The sequence below is a fragment of the Letharia columbiana genome (assembly GCF_014066305.1).
Source record: "Letharia columbiana isolate WasteWater2 chromosome Unknown Sc0000013_s0, whole genome shotgun sequence".
NCBI classification, from domain to species: domain Eukaryota; kingdom Fungi; phylum Ascomycota; class Lecanoromycetes; order Lecanorales; family Parmeliaceae; genus Letharia; species Letharia columbiana.
In genome coordinates, this window is record NW_023501052.1 from 149,777 (window position 1) to 174,907 (window position 25,131).

The following is a 25,131-nucleotide window of genomic DNA, read 5'->3' on the forward strand; positions in this document are numbered from 1 at the left end:
AAATTTAAAAAAAATTGTTATTTAAAAGCTTATATTTTATTTTATAATTTAAAAAAAAATCTTAAAATTTTAATAGAAAATTAAAAAGTTATTTTAAAATTAAATAATATATATCTAATTAGAGCTATTCGACTATCGAGCGAATTTTGATAAGCGAACTTTAATAAGCGATATTTAAATTTCTTACGCTTTAATAATTATAAGACTAAATTTAGAAATTCTTTTTTTATCTAAAAGCTTATATTTCGTTCTATAATTTAAAAAAAAAATTAAATTTTAATAGAAAATAAAAAAGTCATTTTATATGTTAATAACGTATATCTATTTTTTTAATAGTCGCGAACGAACTTTAATAAGCGATATTTAAATTTCTTACGCTTTAATATTTATAAGACTAAATTTAGAAATTCTTTTTTTATCTAAAAGCTTATATCTTATTCTATAATTTAGTAAAAATCTTAAAAAAATTAATAGAAAATAAAAAGGTTATTCTATATATTAATAATATATATCTATTTTTTTAATAATTACGAATACTAATTTATTAGTATATATAATAGAATAAGATAGAGCTAAGTTTAAAAATTTTAAATTAATATATATAGCTAATTATTAATTATAATAGATCTACGCTTTTTAATTAGATATCGCGAATAAATAAATTAGCGTTCGTAACTATCAAAATCTCGCCCTTCCGCGTCTCTCTTATTAAAAAAATAGATGTATATTATTAACATATAGAATAACTTTTTTATTTTCTATTAAAATTTTAAGATTTCTTTTTTAAATTATAGAACGAAATATAGGCTTTTAGATAAAAAAAAAATTTTTAAATTTAATTTTTAATTTTTTAAAAGGAAAGAAATTAAATTACCCTTAAAAAAATCCCCTCAAAAAAAAAAAACCCCAAAAAAAAAAAAAATATATTTATTTTAATTTAAAAAAAATTTTTTTTTTTTAAAAAAAAATCTTAATTTTTTTTTAATATAGAATCAAAATATAATATAGGCTTTTAGATAAAAAAAAGAATTACTAAATTTAATCTTATAGCTATTTTTAAATAACAAATTTAAAAATCTTCTTTTAAAATTTTTTTTTTAAAATTTATTAAAAATTTTTATTTAAAAAAAAAAAAAAAATTTAAATTTTTAAAATTAAAAAATTTTATTTTTAAAAAAATAAAAAAAAAAAAAAAAAAAAAAAAAAAAAAAAAATTTATATAATAATTAATTTAAATTTAAAAATTTAAATTTATAAAAAAATTATTTTATTTTATAAAATTAAATTAAATTTAAAATTATAAAAAAAAAAAAAAAAAAAAAAAAAAAAAAAAAAAAAAAAAATAAATTTTAAAAATTAAATAAATAAAATAATAATAAAAAAAAAAAAAATATAAAATTTAAAAAAAAAAAAAAAAATTATAAAAAAAAAAAAAATAAAAAAAAAAATAAATAATATTTAAATAAATTAAAATAAATAAATTTTAAGTAGTTAAAAAAAAAAAAAAAAAAAAAAAAAAAATAAAAAAAAAAAAAAAAATATAAAAAATAAAAAAAAAAAAAAAAAAAAAAAAAAAAAAAAAAAAAATAAAAAAAATTAAAAAAATAAATTCGGAAGGGTTTAAATTAAATAATATTATTTTTTTCTACCATAAAGCTGGTATCCGAACCTCTTACTTAGCACAACACAATTTCGCACAACCGAAGGACAAGTTTCGCAATCCTGTAGCGCAGCCGCCAACACGCACAATGCCGCCTAAAAGAGTTCTTATATGTGGTGCAGGAGTAGCAGGTTCGATATTAGCTTTTTGGCTCGCCAAACATGACTTCCAAGTGGTCGTCGTCGAACGATCGAAAGCCGAACAGAAAGCTGGACAAGGACTCGAAATTGAAGAACCAGCATTGAAGGTTGTGAAGTTGATGGGCATCCTGGATAAGCTCAATGAGAAGAAAACTGGTGAGATGGGATTCGATCTCGTCGACCAGCAAGCTCGTTCATATGGCATTTTCGAGGTCGGTGGCATTAGTCCTACAGGTACCCTCGAACTCATGCGAGGTGACCTGACTGAAATTCTCTACAAAACTGCCGACGAATCCGCCAATGTCACCTTCCAATTTGAGACAACAATTCAGAGCCTAAGACAAACACAAGATAAAGTCATCGTCGACCTAGAAAGCAGAAACAACAAAACCATCAAGGTAGAGAATTTCGATTTTGTGGTAGGCGCTGACGGGGTAAAATCCCGCACGAGACAACTCGTTATGGGTTTGCCTGAGAAGCTCAAGTGTTTCAAGTCTGTCGGCGCGTTTGTTGCATACTTCTCGATCCCCAAAGAAGTTCAAGATTGGCCCTACTCCCGACTATGCCATTTCACAAACCGGCGAATTCTATGGATACGGCCAATAGGAAAGGATTCTAAGATGACATCTGTACATCTTATTCACGGTCATGAGGACGTTCCCACCCTACGTCGAGCAAACGCTGCTGGGGACAGACTGAAGCAAAAAGAAGCTTTCGCTGAATTGTACAGTGGCCTAGGCTGGGAGACACCACGGGTCATCGAGCAGATGATGAGAGCCGAGAATTTTTATTCCGACGAGCTTGTGCAGGTCAAACTTCAGAAGTGGTCTCAGCACCGGGTCGTGCTCCTTGGTGATGCAGCTTGGGCTCCGACTCCATTTACTGGCGAAGGAAATCAGCTGGCGATTATAGGTGCTTGGGTACTAGCTCAGGAATTGTCAAGAAATCGAAATCCGGTGGCATTTGAGACGTATGAGAAGAGACTGCGCTCATATGTGGACAATGCTCAGAGCATACCACTTGGCGGCTATGCACCATACATTTTCAACCCGCAGACTACTTGGGGCATTTGGCTGCTTCGGACGATCGTCCGTCTTTTTTCATGGACGATCCGTTTCCTTTCGTGGACGAACTTGGCAGGGATGTTGCCAGATCAGCAGCAAAATGATTTTGATTTGGAGATTGAGGAGGCTGAAGCAAAAGTGGCACGGTGAAGTGTTAGTCTTGCTGCCCTTCGTAAGGGGTTAGCCCGCTTTCGAGGGCTAGGGAGGTTCGAGGCATGGAGCACAGCGAGCTCTTATGCCGAAATCTGCCTACCTCACAGCTGGACAATGATCCTACAGGTGCTTCGCCAATCAGGCCTGACGTTCCGACGCCTTACGAAGGACGACATAGTCCTCTAAGACAATCACTTGAATCTGGCCCAGCTTCTTGGGAAATATCATATACTTTTACATCGCCACTACCTATCTTCTCCAATGCATACCAGCATATGAAAGTATGGCAGCGGCTGAGGACACAGTACGTAGGATGCTGCGAAGACGTGCCCGAGCTATTAAAATAATGTGATGCAAATTCTTGTGCCAGAACTGGACCCGTATACCACCATTGGACATGGGGACTCCTACCAGAAGTGGATTCGTAACAATATTGGACGAGCCGGTATCGGGTCAGCCAGATCCCTCGAAGAGTGCTCCCTCTTTGGTAATATTCCCCTGGGTGTACTCCCCTTGGTGTACTGCCCTTGGAAGAGTAGTCCCTTGCTTCATTTTGGCCACGATCTGATCGAGTGATATTCGCATTCACTCGAAAACTGCCTACACGGTGTTTTCGATGCTAAAAAATATCAAGAAGGTCACAAACCTGTCGTGGTGGATCTTTTCCAGCATATGTAGCTTGCTGTGGCCATCCGACCCTTCGAATGCCTTCACCGAAACAAGGCGGTTCTTGCATGTGGCAACGGTGACGTATATTTCGAGCTTGACTTCGAAGATCTTCCTGTATCGATCCCAGGGCGATCCCGGCTTCATTCTTGACTAATTGTGTACTCGAAGCCCGGGTATACTGTAGGCGCCTGGCTTGGTTGGGGAATCCGGTCTCTTCCGTTTCGATCTTGCGGGCTCCTCTGATGTGCTTCCAGAAGCGACTTTACCAGGCACGCCCCCAGGGCTCGGTAGGGAAGGGGACCCAGCAGCGAGGGTGCGCATGTCGAACTGTGTGACATGTTTACTGTTCATATTGATTGAGTAGGTTGAAGCTGCTTTTTTCGGGCTCCCCTCAGGTAGTGGACTGAAGAGAAGCTTGTGGTAAACGACAGTCACGTAGTTAAGTGGAAGCAAACTGGAAAAAAGGATAGGGAATGAGAAGATGGGAATGAGGAGGGGGCTTATGCAAGGGTGAGCAGGGGGCGCAAAACGGAGGGCAGGCGTCAAAAATGGATGCGCCAAAGATAAGTCTCATATACCCTACGCTCCGAGGAGCTTCTGCCGTGGGGCACTAATCCAACCAGAGGCATCAGACATCTGGCCTGCACACTCCAAAAATGAAAAGAGAATCGCTGGGAAGAGGAGCATACGATACAAAGGCACCGCAAGCATCAGGTTGGTATGCTTGCAATTTGACGAGCGTAAGCTCGACTCAAAGAACATAGAAAGGCTAAAAGATTGTTTTCTCAAGGGTCACTATCGACGGCTAGACCCGTTCAATCATGTACCGGCCGACATCAATCAGCGTGTCCTCAAATTCTCGTTATAATAGATTTAAATAGATTTATAATATTAAGAGATAGATTCGAATATATATACTAAATAAAGCTCTAGATCTAATCGAGATTTTATATTTTCTATATTATATCGAGTATTTATTTCACGTAATATACGTCTTTATAATTAAGCGTTTCGTAAAAAATAAGCTTCGTTTATAAATATAACGTATTATTAAAAATTCTTAATATCGTATTCTTAATTTCGATGTCTATACTATACTCGCTTCTCGAGATTCTTTATACTAATATCTTTTATCTTAATAATCTTATATATCTTAATATCTTTATTCGAGCTCGTAAAGCTCTAATTAGAGTACGTATATATACGGCGATATAAAAGAAACTAAGTTAAATCTATAAGAATTCTAACGATATAGATTTTTTAATAATATTACTATTTTCTATAGTATATCGATAGGAATTTTTAGAGTTCGACTAGGCCTATATTTTCTAGAGTATCGTATACTAAGAAAATTATATAATTATCTTCTACGTAGTTATATATAGCTCGTTTAGAACTTTAAATTCTTATTATAATATATATCTTTAATTAATTAATCGAGATCTTAAGTATTTATCGCTTTGAAAAATTTAATCTTATAATAAATAGTAGCTCTATAATTAATTAATAGAGAATTACGTATAAGAATATATAGTACTTTCATAATATTAAATAGATATTTAAAGAATTAAAATTTTAATTTTAATAAGAAGTCTATAGATAGTCGAATAAATCTCGATATTTAAACTTCTATTATTCTTTAATACGTACGAGCTTTAAAATAAGTAATTGAAAAGCTTACTTTCTTATTACTTAAGACTGAAATTATAAAATATTCGATAATTATAAATTTAAAGTTAATTAATTAGATCTTTAGATTTCGTAATTTTAAAGCTAAAACTCATCTAATTTCTTCGTTTCTAAGTACGCTGCGCAACGGGGCGGGGGACCCCGACGGGGTTCCGAGGGGGGTCGAGGTCGGAGTGGGGTTTCGGGTCGAGGTTTCGAGTTTCCTCAAAACCCCGACCCCGCCCCGACCCGGAGCGAGGTTTCGAGGTATACTCCGTTGACCCGATAGGCCCTAAATACCTCTAAGCGACCCCTCTAAATTTTAATAAAATGTATTAAGAATAAGATAAAATAGAGTATAAAATACGATATTATAGTCTAAATTAGAGTATAAGATATAGATACTTAGAAAGATAGTTAGAAGATATATAAGATTATATTTATAGAGATATTATAGAGATAATAATCTCGAGCTAATTTAATTAATAGACTTAGCGAGGGTAACGAAGTATCCTCGTTACCTCGATAGGAAACTCTATTTCGACTTATCTTATTTTATTAAAAACTTCGACTCGAAGCGAGATAGTATTAGGTATCTAAAACCTCGTTCTACTTCGTCTCGTTACGCTTAGAAATTCTAAGCTAAAAGCGAATATATATAAGTATATTTAGAGGAGAAAGTTAAAAAAGAACTTTAAAATCCTTAAATCTATCTTTTTTAATTTCTTTTCTTTTATTAAAAATATAATAATAAAATAAGTTTTTAAAGTTATAGAGTTAATTATAAGCTTTTAAATAATATAGCGTAGACGAAATTTAATAAAGTATTCGTAAAGATATACTAAAAATAAGTGAATTATCGAGCTTACGAGAAGAGCCTCTTCGATAGAAGTTCTCGAAGAGTTCTCGAAGGATTAGAGAGGTTTTAGAAGGTCTTCTTCTAAATTTATTATTATTATAACGTCTCTCTTAATTCTTAGAGTTAATACTAAGTATAATATTCTCGTAATTAATAAAAGTCTTTATAATCTCGATAAGCGTATTATTCGCGAAATTAGTACGCGGTCGATAGATATTTAATATCTAATCGTCTAACGTAGTTAAGATCTCGAATTATAATATATTAAGAGTTAATATCTTTATTTTATAAAGTTTACTATAATTAAAACGAAAGCTATTCTTCTATTATTATATTATATATATCTTATTAATAATAATAAAATTAAATCGCGAGATAAATCTCATATTCTTTATAATAACTATACGAAAGTTCTTATTATTTATAAAGATCTCGAGATTAATAAAAATATATATATAGATATCGCTAATAATATTATATAGTTTTTTATTTTTATTAATTTAAGTATTTAGAATAAAGGCGCTAATATTAGATAATATATTAATTTTTAATTACTAATCTAATTTTAATATATTAAATAAATATATAAGAATCGCTATACTACCCGATTTTAATAGAGATAGAAAATAAAAAATAAAACTCTTTTTAAAGCCCGTTTTCGCTATTAGAATAGCGTCTTTACCGTTAAATAAATAGCGAATCATATATATCTATTCCTTTTTAAGTCTATTTTTAATCTTATTAAGATCTATCTATTATTATTAACTCTATAAAGCAATTAGAGTATAATATTACTCGTTCTCTATATCGATTATATATTTCGAGATATAGGCTATAACGTAATTAATTTCTACTATTATATTAAAGATAAAATAATAAATATTAGAATTTAAAGTAGTATAAGAGAGAGTATTAATATTACTAGCGATATATAAATCGTTATTAAAATTATCGTAATTATTTAACTCTTTTACGCTTATATAATACTTAAAATTTTATCTATTTATAAGCGAAGAAGGGCCTATATCGTTATTTATAATTTAAGATTATATAAATATTAAAATATTCTTCTCTCTACTTTTATATCTAAGTATTAAATATATAACTTTTTTTCTTTTCTCTAGAACTAGTTCGCTAAATATCTTAAAACTTTATATTTATTAAAAGAAAGAATATTTTTATAAGCTATAAAGAGATTAATATATATAATTTAAAAATATCTCGCTATCGTTATCGAAGAGAAAATCGTATATCTAGACGCTCCTTATAATCTTCTTATTTACTTTAATCTATTTTAAATACGTTAAGCGCGTTAAAACTATTTAAGATATATATTTTATACTTTCTTTAATTTCTAAGTAATATATCTTTAAGTTAATAAATCTATATATAAAGAAAATAACTTTAATACTCGATTTTTATTAGATAATAATACGATTAAACTTATAATCTAATTATTATACTCGACTTATTATATAATCTTTTAATAATATTAAATACGATATACTATTCTCTAGAATTTAATTATTAAAAGATAATCGATTAAAGATAAGTACTATAATCGTTAGCGAAGAATATATATTCGAATAAACTTATATAATAATAACGAGCTATTTAATTATAATCGAAAGTTTATATACTTATTTAATAATCTCGAAAGGTCTATTAATCTCTTAATTAATATTAAAAGATAATATAATAATAGCTGAAAAAATGAAGAAAGTTATAATTTTCCAATAACGAAGTAATTATTACGATAGGTCTATATAAATTAATAATCTATATAGCGATTCGAGAGTTTTTTATTTAGATTCTAAGGGAGGGGTATATCGTAATAAGCTTGCGATATGATTGGCCCCCGAAGCGAGGCACAAGTGTAGGGCTAGCTATAGGTGGTACCCCGGCTAGCCGTGAGTCTGAATTACTGAGACTACTAATGGAGAAAGTTGGTGAATCGCCCCATTATCCCTTTCCTTGAGTGCGGGACGTACACGCTAGTAGGGGTCAAATGTAGGGATTATCATTTGTCCAATGATCGCGGTTCACTGCGGCTTAAGACTTTGCTTACTCATGAGCGCGGCAACGTCGATCTGACCAATCCATACCCCTACATTTGACCCCTACTAGCGTGTACGTCCCGCACTCAAGGAAAGGGATAGCATTTTTTAAGAGTCTGGTTAGGGCGTATCTCCACATACTTGCAGTATCTATGCGGCATATTGTGCGCAGATCGAATAGGATCGTCGTAGAATAGGCTTACTCTTTCCATTTGCCTTGCATACGGGCAATGGCCTCTTCGGTGTCCTTCGCGTATCGTTTCGTTGGCTTCCGCTGCTGGTCGACCTCCTCGAACCGTTGACTGTATTATTTAGGGACATGGGAGGTTGGGTCTACGGAACTGTCGGAGTGTCCTTTGGGATGCTGCTTCCCGAGCAGGCCGAGTGGTTCTCGAGGTCCCATGGCAGTTGGAAGTCAAGAGGCAAGAGGATGGTAAAGTAGCCTTTGAGAACGATGCTGATGCATAGATGAACAAAAGAGATGTGAGCCTGGTGCCCTTGCAGCGGCCAAATTGTGGGCTCCCAAAAATGGAGCCAGCGCTTGTATAGCATGGTGCTGACCTTCCACATGCTGCCCATCCTTCTTACGCATATCTTCCCTTCTCCGTACAGCTTCCGTTCATCTGGTTTGACCCTCGCACTATGACGGCGGCCGACGACGCGACGTAGCTGTGAGCAATCAGCCGACTGTCCGTGGACCTGGCGAAAAGGATGTTTGCCCGGGATGAACGGCCGAGATAGCGATGGTGCCGAGGGCTAGGCAAGCACGGTCTCCACAAGGATACGAACAAACTGCATCTGGCAGGAACGAGCTTGACGGAGGAGGAATAGACGAAGCTGCTGCGCAGATTCGAGGTGCACGACGATCGATCAATGCAGTTTGCATGAGACGAGGCGGAAAAGTCTCCCTCCTTAAACGCAACCCGGGTGCAACTAGCGTGGCGGGGGCTGTGGCAAGGCCTTTTGGGCAGCGCGATGGTGTGGTGAAAAGGGATGCGTAAAGCGGCGTCCCTCGAGGCTAAAAGTGGCATCCCTTTAAAATTACCTTTATTTAATAGAATTATATAAATCTTTAATTGATATTTATCTAATTTTTTTTCTATTAGTCTTAATAGTATATAAAAGAGAATAAGATAGAGTTAAGTTAAAAAATCTAAAAAATTATATATAGATTCGAATTCGCTATATTTCTTATTTAAATATCGCGAATAAATATTTTAATATTCGTAATTATTAAAATCTATTTCTCTACTTTTAATTATTTAATAATTTTACTATTTTCTTCTAATTTTTTTCTATTTTTTATTAAATTACGAGTAAAGATCTATAAATTAAATTTATAATCGTTTTTTTTAATTAAAGCTATCGAGTAAATTTAATAAGCGATCTTTAATAAGCGATATTTGAATTTCTTACCTTTAAGAAACTATAAGATTAAATTTTAAGATTCTTTTTTTATTTAAAAGCTTATATTACGTTCTATAATTTAAAAGAAAAATCTTAAAGTTTTAATAGAAGATAAAAAGTTATTTTAAAATTAAATAATATATATCTATTTTTTAATTAGAGCTGTTAAGCGAACTTTAATAAGCGATATTTAAATTAATTACGCTTTAATAATTATAAGACTAAATTTAGAAATTCTTTTTTATCTAAAAGTCTATATCTCGTTCTATAATTTAAAAAAAAATCTTAAAAATTTAATAGAAAATAAAAAAGTTATTCTATATATTAATAACGTATATCTATTTTTTTAATAATTACGAACGCTAATTTATTTACTCGCGATAAGTTAGTTAGTTTAATTAAAGAGCGTAGCGAATTAAAATTTATAATTAACTATATATATAAATTTAAGATTTTTAAGCTTAGCTTTATTTTATTTATTTTATATATATTAATAGATCGTATTTTACGCTTTTTAATAGTAAGAAAATTATAGAATTTAATCTTATTATTTTTTAACGATAAGAAATTAAAATATCGCTTATTAAAGATCGCTTATTAAATTTACTCGAGATAGTTCTTACTAAAAAAATAAATATATACTATTTAACTTTAATATAATTTTTTTACTTTCTATTAGAATTTTTATTTTTTTTTAAAGTTATAGAGTCTAATTTATATTATTTATAATATAAAATTTATAAAATTTAATCTTATTAGTTTTAAATAATATTAGATTAAAGTATTTTTACTCTTCGAGAGTTAAATCTAATCTCGAAATTAAACTTAAAAATTAATTACTTTTTATAAATTTAATTTATAAATCTATACTCGTTTTTATTAAATAAAGTATATATAAGTTCTTTATAGAGATATTTATTATATTAGATTTATAGAGAATAGCTATAATATTATAATCTTAACTATTAAGATAATTAGTATATATAATAGAATAAGATAGAGCTAAACTAGAAAACCTTGAATTTATATATGTAGCCAATTATCAATTCGTTAGGTCTACGCTTTTTGATTAGATACCGCGAGTAAACAAATTAGCGTTCGCGACTATTAAAAAAATAGGTGTACATTATTAACATATAGAAAAACTTTTTTTATTTTCTATTAACTTTTTGAGATTTTAATTTTTCAATTTTGAAGCGCAGTCTGTGCTTTCCGAATTTTTAAGAATTTTGAAATTTGGTCTTATAATTATCAAAGCGCAAGGAATTCAAAGATCGCTCACCTACTTACTCGATAGCTCTAATTAAAAAAATGATTATGAATTTACGGAGGGTGGTATTAAAAGTCCTACACATGCGCTAAATCTCTTAGTATGCTTGGCATTTTAATAAATCTGACCTTTTTCTTAGATAGCTTTATTTTTCTAGTAATAATGCTTTATATAACTACGTATATACTTATTTACTCGCTTTATAGAGTTATAGAGCCATATATTATCTTTCTTATAATCTTTTCTATACTTATTATCGTTCTTAAGACGAATAACCTTCGTAATATATCTCGATATTCGCTTTATTTACTTCTAAATCCTCTTTTATATAAGCTCGTAATTCTAGTAATATAATTATCGTTTTTTAATATCTTTACGAGTTCTTAGTATATCTTTTTAAATAATTTAACGCTTTATTTATAGCTAATAAGACTTAATTATATTAAGATTTAAAGAGTTATTATACTAGATTATTTAAATAATATTTATTAATATATAAACTACTTTCTAATACTTTAATATATAAATTAAGGTCTTATCTTTCATAACTATTATATTAAGTCGCTCTCATTTACACTTCTAAGCGAATTTTAGAAGCTTTAAAATAAGAATCTATATCTGATAAGAAGGAGAAGTATAAGAAATATAAGCGTATATACCTTTTTCTGATAGCGATATCAATTAATTCCCCTCTTCTTTCTCTTAATAGTAACTTTCCTAGTCTTAGTAGTAAACTTCTACTCGAGTTTCTTACTAGAAAGATTTCGTAGATTTATTCATCGTATATTAATCTTAAGTTCTTAAGCTTCTTTAGTCTTAGCTTTTAGAGCATTATTAATTTTAGCGAGATTCGCGATATATTCTTTCTTTTTAGCTATAGTTTCGACTTTTTAAATATAATACGGCCTCTTCTTATTATATAAGAAATAACTCTAGAATATAAACTCTATAATATCTACGAAACGACGTCGCATAGTAGATTTAATAAAGATTTTATTAGATTGCCGCTATATACGTACTTTTCCCCGTCGAGAATTTAAGATTATACTGATTTCGTTATTTTAAATTATCTTTTTCTACTTCTCTATAATCTAGTCTTAATATTATAAAGCGAATTAATATCGAGCTTTTATTATAGCTTCCGTAAGAGAGGGTTTTTTAGTAGTCTTATAGGGTCGAAAATTATTTCGTTTAAGTATACGTAGAATTATTATTAACGAGAGTTCTTATTTAGTAGTTAATATAAATAAGATTTTCTTATAATCGTAGCGATCTCTTCGTATAGCGGCTATAATAGCACTCTTAATCTTAAAAGTAATAATTAAGAATTATCTAGATCTCGATATATTACTCACGTATAATAGTAGTAATTTCTAAGACTTACTAAAATCAAATTCTCTAATATAAGCTTAGACTTATTTCTATAGACGATTAATAGTAAAGTAAGAGATCTTAGTAATAGTAGTAATAATTTAAGTTATAATGTTAGCTTCGGCTAAAGTAAGTACTTAAAGTCTAATATCGTTATTATAATTAATAGCTTAAGCTTTATTTATAAACATTTTAATATAGAGAATATAGAGAGGATTACTTTTTATATTTTTAGTAGTTATAATAGCTATAGTAGTTATAATTTGAATTTCGATTTTATATTGCGAAAAAGAAGAAAAAAAGAAGTAAAACCCGGTTGGTCATTATCGAACACCGTACCCGGAGCCTTAAACTTGATGCTTGCATTAATTGAGATCTTGAATCTGAACACCTGCCGACACATTGTGTATTACACCAATCCCTCACACAACATGTCGGGTATGTCACTTTCTCCACTCTGAAGTGTCAAGACTAGCATCAATACGAAGCTAACGCAAACAGACCCAGAAGACAGCCACATGCTTGGGAGCTCATCCTCATCCGACGACGAAGCCATGTTCCCCTCAGAACTCGAGCCCCCAGGCTCAACCTTCCATGACAATCTCGCCCCCCTTGAGGCCCAGCCTTCTGGCCTATCACCTCCCCAGTCGCAAGAGTTACACGACCCGATGGACACAGCGGAAGCAAGCCACGATATGAATGGTGCCGACCAGCTTATGGATGCGGCGCAGGGCGTAGGTCAGAGCAACGGCAATGGCTGGGAGCCAAAGAGCGAGTTTGCAAAGAGTGCGGAAATGGTGCACGAGCCGGGGAGTTGCTGGAACAATAAGAAGGCGAGGGAGGAGTGGCAGAAGGCTTGGAATCAGATTGAAGACAAGAATTTCAGTCTCAGTGAGTATTCGACGGGGGATGGTGGAGACAGTGGGAGCTTACCCGTTTTTGATGCAGAGGAGTTCGGTGACCCTTTCGATGAGAGTGAAGGGAGGCAAGGAAATGGAAAATGACTATAAATGGGGCATGAGCTACGGATATCGGACTGCGGCGTGGAACTCTGACTGCATAGCATTTGGCGTTGTGATTCGAAAGGCACAGATAGCATCGGCGTACCCATGAGAACAAATTCTGCAAGGTAAAAATGGATTAGAAGCATTCGTTGACCACGGTCCGTTCCTCTTTTGGGGGGCATCTATCGTACAACCCACGCAATAGCAGACCCTCTAGCATTGCTCTAGTAATTACATACTACCGCCTCGGCGCCGTAGGTGCAAGACCAGGCACCCCACTATACCTCTCCTCTCTCTCCGTCTTGAATAGCACCTGCACCCAGAACTCCTTGCTATCCTCATCAAACCAGCTCCAAAACCTCCCCTCCCTTCTATCCACCTCTCTTGCCTGCAGCTTAAATCCACAAGTCTCATACGGCTCGGCTGCCACAAGTAAGTACTGATAATTCTTGTCCGGTGGGTCATCCACTTTCTGCTCAAACGCCGACATGAACCTGACCCTAGGCACCACCCCCGGCGTAATCTCTGGATACTGAAGCTGGAAGAGTAGACCCATCTGCCGAGTCAAGGGATCTCGAGTCTTCGTAATCTTATATCCCGGTCGTCCAATCTTCACCATATTCCTCCGAACCTGCACCCCCATGTTCACACCTAGCATATTCGCATCTTGCGCTCTCCCCTCCTTTTGCTCCCTCGCTGCTCTCCTAGCCAAGTTCGTCTGATGCTTGCGACCTTGTGTGTGAGCGAGATAGGAGCCATCATTCTGATGTACTGTGAGGCAGAGCCGACATTCGAAGGAGCCAACGTGATTCTTGAAGAAGTAGGGGTCTTTGTCAAGATCGATAGTTTCGAGGGCGAGTTTGCGGAGTCGTTCGCGGCGGTCGGCGTTGGTAGCGGAGTGAGATGCTACACCTCCGCCGCCGAACTTGGAACCGGCTCGATTCTGAGAGAGGAGAGTGTTAGCTCTCCTCTTCTGGAGATTAGGACTGGCTATGAAATGGAATGCGTGCCTGGTAATCCATGATGCTTTGCTCGAACCCTACGAAGTTGAGAGTGTCGAGAAGGGCGTTCGATATTTTTTATACAAAGCAATTTCTTGGACCGTGGAGTGTATGATCTTTCAATCGCAAATTGTAAGGTTTTGGTGGGGTGGTACAGGTCTACAAGACTGTTGCCAGATGATCGCGTCTGTACAGACGAGTAACCACTTGCGGTAAAGCGCATCCGGCTAGCGGCCGTGTATCTACTTCTAGGTTCGTATTACCTTTACTACTAATTTTGTGCAATCTTTACATAGCCTCCTCCTACACCAAGACATCACACAGGCGTTTAGCGTGCCCCCTAGTCCTTCGACTAACAGAGCTGTCCATCCTCCGAGTTCCTATTTTCGCAATGTGTTGTGGGCAGACTAATGGGATCTCATGGGTACTCTGAGTGTCAACATGCTCTTTGCTGAAGCCAGACTTCGAGTTCGGATAAATCACATCCGACAACATTGAACTCACAGTTTTCATGTGATTTGCACGTGTGGCTTCTCTGCGAGCCCAGAATCACCCGTCACGAAGCCGTGACAAAAGATACCAAAACATTGCACATAATACAAATGCTACTGTGTCGACAATTAGTAAAGTTCATGAAGAGTGCTTACGTGGTACAGTCTCCCTTCTCTCAACACCATTAGCCTCTAGTGATGCTAAGCGGAAGACGGTGATGGAGGCCCGGTGAGCATCAAGATGCGCTTAGTCTGCTGGACTGTTGCCTGCGATTCAGTAGGCACTAGGCCTTCGTCGATGAAGTATTCAACGTCTTCCTGGTCGAGCCTATGCTTGTATTCTCGAACTTCGTCTGGGGATCTGAGGATCAAGTTTTGATATCAAAGTAGTCGTTTTGTTCGGGGCGATTGCTGTACGCAGAGAGCTTGTTTTTGAGCAAGCACTGGCGGTCGAGAACACGGATTTTTTGCGCGTTGGTTGTCAGCTTCATGGTATGGTGCGTGAAGCGAGGAAGAAGAACCCCGTTTAGCATGATATCGATCTTGACAGCCCTATCCGTTTGGGTATTGTCGCCAATGCTTGGGCCTGTTTCGACGTAGCATCGCAAAACCGCTCCGATAAACTTCGACGAGGGTAGAGTAATTCTACGACCAATAGCAAATTATTAGCAAATTTCGCGGTGCTTGGACAAGATGTTAGTATACCTTGGAGACTGTAGCATTGCTCGGAGGGGTGGAGCATATCCAGGTTCTGGTTTCACACACATATCTACGTCGAAAGTCTGACGGGTGCTGCCGTAAACGCGCATTGCAAAGCCACCAGTGATAGCGAATTGACCGTCCTGGATGGCAACCTTCGAGTGGTATCCAGACTGAGGTCACGTAGAACCTTATGAAAATCAGAGAAGCGATGCTGAAGCTGGAGGATGGCATACAAATTTGAGCGTACTGACCATTAGATTGTGGAGCAAGAAGCGGCGCTAGAAGGAAATGAACTGCGTTCTGTTGACAGGGAGAATTCAAGTAATTGGCTGCTCAGCTCAATTTTCTGAGGTTGTTCTCTGTTTCACATCATATTGGACCCAATTAGTTCCGGGGTAGTTACGTGAGAGATTCGCTTTGCTCCTGCCATTGGCTAGGCTCATGACAGCGGATACCTCGAAGAGGTAATTTGGATTCGATTTCGTCGCCCGTTAGCCCTCGTCCTCGCTTATTGCGAAGACTCTATGTCTGCCGCAGTCTGTTGAAAGATCATGCCCCGCGTTCGACTCGCTCTTAATTTGGCATTTTATTCATCATTGGTAGGCCTTGAGAATCATTAATCACTCCAACGCTACGCTTCGCGTGATATCGGAGCTTGATTCGTAGTCGAATCTGTGGGGTGTGACCGAGTAGATCGATGTGATGTCCCAGTAGGAACAAAAGGATTGATGGAAAGAACAAATAGTTGAATAAGCGCATTATTTTCAGCTGCTCCTATGGCTCGGCGGGAACAAGTCGAAATGCACTTCGGTAACGCAAATTCGCTTCCTGCGCTTGTGAGTCCCTGTTGTATCTGCCCAGTCTCCTCAAGCCTGTCTCCTTTGTGAAAATGGCCTCTGCGTGAGTCTGAGGATAGAGATTTATCAAGTGATACTTTAACAGACCCGTGTAATGTCGTCTCACTGTCCGGGGTGAGGCTTCCAGGGAAGGAAGATCTGTAAGGAGGAGCAGCCCCTATTTTTTTGGTCCTGGGTTCGATCCTGACAGAGGCCCTTTTTGAATTTTGGACACTCCAACTTTTGACAAGTTTCAACCGAAGGCCATCACTATTTCGTGACGACGCCACCATGCTGGCACCGCAGGGTTCCAGGTCGAGCAAGCCGTAGATTCAAGAATTTAGCATACTATCAAGCTTAAAAGCCTTGCCATCTTTGATCTGGTCTAGGAACGTTGTGCGCCAGGCCAGCAAACAAGCGGTGCGATGGTCACGTATATTCTCAGAGAAGTGAGCATTAGGAACGTAAGGAGCATCCGGTGTACGAATTGTTCAAATTTTCATTGCTGTATAGAGTACCGCATTCAATCTTAGAATCTTGGAATCTATCCCCATTTCGTCCTTACGCTTTAGTATCGAGAGCCACAAACCCTACTAGGTTACATCCTAGTCCAGACGCATTGTACGCACTTCCGTAGATCCTCCTCTGCCTGAGGGTTTGAGTGGTGAGATTTCACAGCCTGATGGCACAGACATGGGAGAGCGCAGAAGCAAAGACAAATAGCATTTGGTTTGTGCATGCTGAACCATTTCTAACGCAAAGCCCCAACGCACGAACATTTTATTGGGCGTACCAAATGTCTTGGACATAACCCGTACGGCAAAGAAGAAAAATTCAAGAGTCTGGAACCCAAGGCTGAATCCCAGAGAACAGTGAGTGGAGTTCATATTACTGCTGCAAAGTATTTGGTTTCGGGCCCACCAGGGCGGAGAAAAAGGTCGATATGTCGTCGGAGAAAGCATCTCCAGCTAGCCGCAAGCGCCAAGAGGCCGCGCCTAAAATCTAGCTCCCATCCCTGCCCCCTGATCTATAAAGTAAATTCAGCAGCTTGCGCTGACCTTCTGCGATGGTGCAATGAAGGATGTCCAGACCCGAAAATTACTTTGGGCGAAGACTCTCCTTTAGCGGAGCATTATGTACGGTGCGCTATGTTGGCCCCATCGAGGGCACTAAAGGAGACTGGCTTGGGGTAGAATGGGACGAGCCAAGTAGAGGCAAGCATGGTGGAGGTCATAAGGGTGTAAGGTACTTTGAATGTAGGTATGGATTCAAGACTTCTTGTATTTGATTGGCTTTTCATAATCCGTAATGTCCAAGAATGTCTTCTTGTCTTTGCTCGCGATTGCACGACTATCTGCATGAACTCATTTGTTCTATGCGTCAGGTCGTAGCGCTTCTCCTACTGCAGCATCCTTCATTCGCCCTTCTAGACCCAGTGATCAGCCTACTAGCTTTTTTGAAGCTTTGAAGAAAAAGTATGCCTCTGCCAGTGCAGAAGAAATCACGGCAACGGCAAATGAAATCCACATCAGTGGCAAAACCGTGGAGGAGGTCGGCTTCGAAAAGATCCGACGGCAGCTTGCAAAGGTGCAAGAACTTCGTATTGTGGTGTTGGACGGTGCATGTATTGCTGCCGTTGACAGCGATCTCGAGAAACAGAATTTGAAGATCATCGAGCTTGACCTGAGCAGGAATCTGCTCGAAAGTTGGTACGAAGTCACTGCTATCTGCAGTTCTCTCCATTGTTTGCAAAGCCTTAGACTCGAGTACGTCCCCACGACATATCTATATATCTCTAGCATCTCTGCTCACCTCGAGTCCTACAGTGGTAATACATTGAGCCGGCCCCAGGACCCATTCAATAGTGACGAATCACATGGGTCCTATGGACAACTCAAAGAGCTGAGCCTTAACAACCTTGGCTTCTTGCCAGAAACAGCGACTGGAGAAATTGGCAACCTCTCATGGGAATTTGTGAGTAGACCATATTCCTCCTTGGACCACCACTCCTCGGCGCTAACCGAATGCCTCAGATCAAAAAGTTCACGGCCGTATTCCCCTCGCTGACGACCCTTTCTCTCGCCTCCAATAACCTCACCGACATCACGTTGCCCCTTACGACCCCGCTTCTCACGAAATTAGACCTTTCTTCCAACGCGTTCACCACCCTCGAGCACATCCGCCCACTAACAGCACTTCCCAATCTCCAAACCCTGTCCCTCCGAGCAAATCCCCTCACATCGCTCTCTTCACCACCAGATATGGGCATCCTCTTCCCAAAGCTCAAGCATCTGGATCTAATATCGACAGTTCTTCCCACTCTTTCCTCTCTCAATCCAATCCCCGTGTCATTCCCAGGACTTACATCACTCCTTACAACCCACACACCACTGATCACCTATCCTTCCGCGTCACTCCATACAATCGCCCGCCTTGCGACACTTACCGAGCTCAATTACTCACAGATCACCCCTCCGGAAAGACAGAATGCGGAGCTCTACTACCTCAGCCAAGTATCGAAGCAGCTCGCTGCCATCACTGACAATGTCAAGGAGCGCGAGGTACTGGAGGAGCACCCACGATGGAAGGAGCTGTGCGATATCCACGGCGAGCCGACCATCATCAGAACGAACGATGCCGACGCGGCCGACGCAGGAACACTGGCAGCACGAGTGACGGAATTCGTATTCCAAATCAGCAAACAAGACCTGCAAAGAGCGCGAAAGCACGCTCAGAGCATAGACGGCCATTCAGGCGAGAATACCGCGAAGAATGACCCCGGCCACGATGCTCCCATCGTCGAAAAGACGAAACTCATCCCCCGCACCGTAGACGTCTACCGCCTCAAAGGCATCGTAGGCCAACTCTTCAACATCAGACCCATGTCGGTGAAGCTGATTTGGGAGACGGAGGAGTGGGATCCTGTGGGTGAGGGGGACGGGGGGCTGGAGTGTCAGTGAGGACGAGTCCGACGAGGAAAGCCGGTCGGAAAGGAAGGACAAGAGGAGAGAGAAGGAAATGTGGAAGAGGAGGGAGATGGAGCTGGTGGATGGGACGAGGGAGGTGGGGTTCTTTGTCGAGGGGAAGCGTGCTAGGGTGAGGGTTGAGTCGCGCTGAGGCCGTTCCTGATGCTGTGCACTGGCATTTGCAGCAGAGGGCGTTCTCGCATATCTGCGTTGCTGCAGTGTGCACATGCCAGGGTAAAGTCGCCGGAAAAAGTCGTAGTCGGAGCGGTATCGAGACCCAAAATGCTGATAATCTCGTATCAATTGAAGAGCTTCTTTTTGCTTAACGTTTTTCTCCAATCGGGCTGGCGACCCGACTTCGGCGTCAAAATTCAAAAAAGTCTAGTCACTGGTGACTGCCACTTTTTCTAATGGCTCGCGTAAGGTTCGAGAGCACTAAGCATCATATCGGAGGTGCACGTGTCAGACCGTGTCAGACCGCTGAACAGGAAGGGACTTTGACTACGCGTATCTCACTTAATAAAATTCAGCGCAGAAAGGGCTGGGTGTTGGATATTCCTTTCTATTCGATTGCTAGTGTATGCTATGAGAATTTTTAGAGCTTCTGCTCTACAGGCCAAATGCTGCAGAGAGAGAGCTGGCTGATCGTACGGTGATTTTGCACTCTTTCTCCACGAGGGGTACTGAAGACACCGTAAATGAGACGATGGATTTGCACTATACTCCAGTGTTTGCATGGATGCTATAGACACCGTATGTGTAAGCCCTGATGATGCGAGATGCGATTAGAAACTGCTCAGCAGCTTCTCGAAACCCGAAATTTTTGCCTCCTGTGGACTATGATGACCATGATGAGAAATTGCACCCCTGATCCGCCGCCTATGCCGGAATTTTCGATTCGCCATTCTTGAGATCGAAATCGATGCCCACACTGATTGTTTGAAACCCCCAATCGCACTACTCGTGCTGTCCAGGATCCGCAAAAATCGTACTTTGATTGATCAACTCTCCGGGCGCTATTAAGCGAGGTAACTCACTCCTGGATAGCACGAGTATGTAATTCAAGCTTCATTCATGCCCTTGAACCTCTTGAACGTGTACCCAATGAATGGCAACGCCATGTCAGCAGATTGCTGGTCGTCTAGAGACTCGGCTTGGGCACGGACTAGTGCAGAATCGTCATTTTGATTAATATCGTCGATTGGGAAATAGGACACGTCAGTGGCGGATTTGAGGTTTGGTTCGAAGGGAGCGCGGATGGAGCGGAGACCGTTCCAGTCAACACCGTGGAAGAAGGGGTGTGCTTTGATTTCGATACTGCCACCCGGACCGCCTTGAGAGCCGAGACGGTCTTGGACGTCGCAAAGCATGCTGTGGGGTACTGTCAGCTTGAGGGACAAGGAAGGGTGGATCAGAGAACCATGTACCTCCGGATGCACTCCTCCGCGATAGGCCACGAATTACGGTTAGCGGGGTCGTCAGCCATCGGGTTATCTTCAGGGAAGTACAGTGTTTGCTTCCAGTTGACAATCTTTCGGTAGGTGTCATGGGCATCCTCGGCACAGAATGGAGGCCAGCCGATCAAGCACTCAAACATGATAGCTCCGACGGACCACCAGTCACAGCTGAAGGAGTAGCCTTGGCCAGTGAAGATCTCAGGAGCGATGTAGTCGGGGGTACCAACGGTGGAGTAAGCTATGCGACGACGAGATTGGCGCCATGTCGTGATCGCTTGGCGGCTCATAGTGATATTGAGCTGGTCTAGCGAGAGTGAGTTGCGATTGTCGCGAGCCTTGTTCGAAGTTCCCTTAATCAGGTTTTGGTAGTAGGAGTTGTCGTGTTCCTTGTGGAAGCCAGTGGATAGACCGAAGTCCGTGAGCTTGACGTGTCCACCACGATCCAGAAGTATGTTGTCTGGCTTGATGTCACTGAAATGATATTAGCAAATGAGACCAAACTCATGCGCCACTGAAAACAGGGAGCAGCGTGCTGGGGTTGTACGGGAAAGTGGTGTCATGCTGGAGGACGGAGTTCTAGACGCAGAGGCAATTCAAAAAAGCACGTACCGATGAATAAAGCCATGCTTGTGTACAGCTTCAATGGCAAGAATGATCTCGGCAATGTAGAATCTCGTTATCGGAACGGAGAAGATCTCATACTTGATGAGCATAGTCATAAGATCCCCTCCTGGCAAGAACTCCATCAACATGTAGAGTTTGCTCGTATCCTGGAATGTCGTGTATAGCTTGACGACCCATGGACTGTCAGACTCGGCCAGGATATCGCGCTCTGCACGTACATGTGCAAGCTGGTCTTTCCTGAACATCTCGGCTTTGTTTAGTGACTTCAGCGCGTAGATCTTGCCGTCTGTTATACGGGTGACGAGCTTCACCTCTCCAAATGCACCCTTACCAATCTTCTTTACCGTTATAAAGTTTTCGGGTTCTTCTTTGGTGCGGAGGAAACGAAGGTATCGCGCTTCAGCACTGCCAGCCTTCTCATTTTGACGGATCTTTTCTTGCTCAGAGTGCCTATCACTCTTCAGGAACTCATCAAGCTCCCGAGCGCTGAACATAAAACCCGATGTTAGGAAACGATCCGTAGCTATGAGCGCGTGACCGTCTAACACAAGGAAGAGCTTACCGAACATTTCGATCACGAGCACGAGAGATGTTCTCCTTGAAGAAAGATTCGACCAGAGCGTGCAGTCCCTGGCCGCGCTTCACGACGTTGGAAGAGTATTTTTCTGGGTTCTTTTCCGGTGGCTGTTCCTCAGGGGGAGCACTGTACAGAGAAGCTCCTGAGAGGGTGCCATTCGACAAGGAAGGCGCCAACGTGGCCGAATTATTCGACTGGTTGGAGGTAAAGTTGTGCTGGTTACGAGCCAGCTGGCCCTGATTCTGTTGACCGTTTGGGTATAATCTCGAACTCGGAGATTGTTGACGAGCGAATGGACTTGCTTGACGCTGAGGTGTTCCAAGATTCTGGTTCGAGAATTGGCGTGCGAGGCCGGAAGTAGGATCATTGGCATTGTAGCCAGTCTGACGTTGCTGATAGGATGGCTGCGGAGCTAGGACATTTGGTTGCGGATATTGAGGCTGGGGCTGAGGCTGAGGCTGAGGCTGGTACTGGTACTGGTTCGGTTGCTGGTACGATGTCTGAGGCTGGCTGTACTGAGCCTGGTATCCGCCCGTGGGGAAGTAGCTGCCATTTGGACCGCCGTAAGGGCTCTGAATCTGGGCACCGACGTAATCATTGGCGGCCTGGCCGCCGGGAAAGACTGAGTGAGGGAAGTTGGAAGGTGTGGTTGGAAAGACACGCTCGTTAGTAGGTGTATAGTTCCGATCATTGTTATAGCCGCTGCCTCCGCCTATTCCACCAAAATTGAGGTGGAGTTGCTTCTTTGGGTCGATATTTCGATCCATAATGGGTGACGGTGGTGGTTGTTGTTTCTGGTGTGTACGGGGTTGACCGTGAGCGGACAGCGGACAGCGGACAAAGTGTCACGGGAATGAGACAGGAGACGCGCTAGCATTTTGGTCGCGAAGAAGGAAGAAGTGATACTTTTGCGGGATAAGTTGCCGGTCAATCAGAGACAGCGGTGTGGAATTTCTAAGCCAAAATACAAGCAATACTAGCAATTGACAAGTACTACTACAGCGACTTCTACTCTACATGTACACAGGGGGCCCCCCAGAAAGAAAGATCAAGAATATTGAGAGATATAATAATAGAGGCAATTGGCAAGCTGTAGCTAAGTTTCATACTTCTAAAATTATACTTCTAAAATTACATAAGAATTCAAAGTAAAAGATATATATTCACTTGCGATGAGTAAGTTACTGATCACTGACTGCTTGAGGCCATGACAATAAATAATTCAGGAGGACGCATACAGTACATTGCATTGACGGCCATGTGTTCCGCTGGTTCGGGACGGCGCCATTGCGGCATCTAGACCATCTCGGGGTAGACCTCCCGAATAAACTTTTCTGCTGGAGCATGATGACTTTCGTTCCCAGCTTGAGGTGGCCTGGATGAGTGCTTCAATCATGACAGAGAAGCCTCCATCGAAAGATGCCTCCCCCGCCGCCTCTTCCAAGGCGGCGGGCAATCCAGCGCTTCGAATGATGGGTGGGTCAACGTTAAAAGGACCATCAAGAGAAGTAGGCTGATAAACCAAAAACATACAGGACTACCAAATTTCAAATTCAAGCTACCCTCTCGCAATTGGCTTATCTTTGGGACGATAACTGGCTCCTTCACTTCGACGCTTCTGTATGACCGCTATCACAAGAGGAAAGCGCAGCGAAAATGGTGCACCTTGGTCTCCCATCTCGCACAAGAACCTTTGCCTGTCAACATGATGCCCCGGAGAATCACCATCTTTCTGACCGCGCCACCTGGGGATGGACTTCGAGTATCTCGAGACCATTTTCATGAGTATATTAAGCCTATATTGGTGGCTGGAGCTATGGATTGGGATGTCGTTGAGGGCCGCAGAGAAGGAGAGGTAAGGGCAGGACTTGCGGAGAAGATAAGAAAACTTCGAAAACGAAATGGCGAGACTTCGCAAGCTGAGTCTAGTGAAGAGAGCCAAGAAGATTTGTACCAGGAAATGCGGAAAATGGCTGGAATCAAGGATTGGGATGGCGTGCAGGGCGATCTGGTTCTGGGCAGACACACCTGGAAGGAGTACATACGTGGTCTTCACGAGGGCTGGCTAGGACCCTTAGACGAAGTTCAACCTCCCGAACCAGAAACAACAGATCTACAACCGCTGGCACCTCACTCTCCAGACTCCCCCCTTCCAGAGATGCCAGCTTCAGGAACACCCTCCTCTTCTCCACCCCAAACCGACCCACCAACGCCCGAACTTCCGTCTGAAAAGCCTACTGGAAAGCCTGAAAATACCACCCATCACGCCTCCTTACATTACGCCTTTCGAATATGCGTCTTCGCGAGCGGCTCCCACGCTCCCTACTTCCCTCTCCCCATCACTGCCCGTCGCTCTTCCCCACCTCCTCGGCTTCTTCAACTTTCCTATACGCATCCATCGCTTCCTCACCCGGCGGCACCTCGCTAACGCCACCGGCGCCTCTGTTGCAGCTCTAGTCCTCGCATCTCATTCACGCCCATTTACCCAATCCACCGACTTCGCTTCTGCCACCGACCCAGACGACGATGCCTCGCCCAGCATGAATGACCAGACTGAAAGTGCTGTCACGCAAATAAAAGAAGTGTGGGAGCAAGAAGTGGTATTAAGGGAGGAAGAGTCAGAGTGGCATAAGAGCGCTTGGAAGTCAAATGAGGAGGGAGATATGAGGGAGAGAGTGTGGCAGGAAAGGATGGTTGTTGACGGAAGGATTGGGAGTAGGATGAAATGTTTCGAACTGAGAAATGGTCAAGAGGAAGAGGCGGCGAAGCTCGATGCGGCAAAACGACAAGAGGATGAAGGATATGTAGAGAGGGCAAAGAAGTGGGCTGGCTTGGGTTCAAAAGAGAAGCCTGGGTGGGAGACGGGTCTTGAGGGAGATGAAAGCGCGTGATGATATACCTGTACAGTTGAAGGAGCTTTTGCATTGCGGCGGCGTCAACATTTCTGGACTAAGTTTATGTATTCTACCAAGTCTTTCGATTCCTGGATGCTGAGTGGATACAGGTTAAAGAAATTCCCCTCTCAGCTACTTAATTATATTTTCAATAGGACGATGGCATGGAACATAGCAGTTATCATTATCATGCAGGTCTTTCTAGACCTTTGCTCTGATTGGCCAAAACAAATCTCAGGAACGGGCAATGCACCGCCGATC

At 40.1% G+C, this 25,131-nt stretch overlaps 6 protein-coding genes across 6 annotated transcripts; 4 read left to right on the plus strand and 2 right to left on the minus strand.

Annotated features, from left to right (window-relative positions):
• Window positions 1-1,748: 1,748 nt before the first annotated feature.
• Window positions 1,749-3,014, plus strand: HO173_004974 (uncharacterized protein; the record flags this gene model as incomplete). The annotated part of the gene is made up of 1 exon (XM_037306892.1): window positions 1,749-3,014. One exon carries the CDS (start codon window positions 1,749-1,751, stop codon window positions 3,012-3,014), a length of 1,266 nt encoding a protein of 421 aa, XP_037166016.1.
• Window positions 3,015-12,749: 9,735 nt separating this feature from the next.
• Window positions 12,750-13,322, plus strand: HO173_004975 (uncharacterized protein; the record flags this gene model as incomplete). Its single annotated transcript, XM_037306893.1, has 2 exons — window positions 12,750-12,756; window positions 12,820-13,322. 2 exons carry the CDS (start codon window positions 12,750-12,752, stop codon window positions 13,320-13,322), a joined length of 510 nt encoding a protein of 169 aa, XP_037166017.1.
• A 238-nt stretch (window positions 13,323-13,560) lies between these two features.
• Window positions 13,561-14,836, minus strand: HO173_004976 (uncharacterized protein; the record flags this gene model as incomplete). The annotated part of the gene is made up of 2 exons (XM_037306894.1): window positions 13,561-14,265; window positions 14,828-14,836. The coding sequence occupies 2 exons, from the start codon at window positions 14,834-14,836 to the stop codon at window positions 13,561-13,563; spliced, it is 714 nt and encodes a 237-aa protein (XP_037166018.1).
• Window positions 14,837-17,433: 2,597 nt separating this feature from the next.
• Window positions 17,434-19,312, plus strand: HO173_004977 (uncharacterized protein; the record flags this gene model as incomplete). The annotated part of the gene is made up of 4 exons (XM_037306895.1): window positions 17,434-17,608; window positions 17,737-18,118; window positions 18,179-18,326; window positions 18,386-19,312. 4 exons carry the CDS (start codon window positions 17,434-17,436, stop codon window positions 19,310-19,312), a joined length of 1,632 nt encoding a protein of 543 aa, XP_037166019.1.
• Window positions 19,313-20,379: 1,067 nt separating this feature from the next.
• On the minus strand, window positions 20,380-22,743 carry HO173_004978 (uncharacterized protein; the record flags this gene model as incomplete). Its single annotated transcript, XM_037306896.1, has 4 exons — window positions 20,380-20,689; window positions 20,746-21,246; window positions 21,385-21,885; window positions 21,962-22,743. The coding sequence occupies 4 exons, from the start codon at window positions 22,741-22,743 to the stop codon at window positions 20,380-20,382; spliced, it is 2,094 nt and encodes a 697-aa protein (XP_037166020.1).
• Window positions 22,744-23,370: 627 nt separating this feature from the next.
• HO173_004979 (uncharacterized protein) lies at window positions 23,371-24,867 on the plus strand (the record flags this gene model as incomplete). The annotated part of the gene is made up of 3 exons (XM_037306897.1): window positions 23,371-23,452; window positions 23,512-24,324; window positions 24,428-24,867. 3 exons carry the CDS (start codon window positions 23,371-23,373, stop codon window positions 24,865-24,867), a joined length of 1,335 nt encoding a protein of 444 aa, XP_037166021.1.
• Window positions 24,868-25,131: the final 264 nt, after the last annotated feature.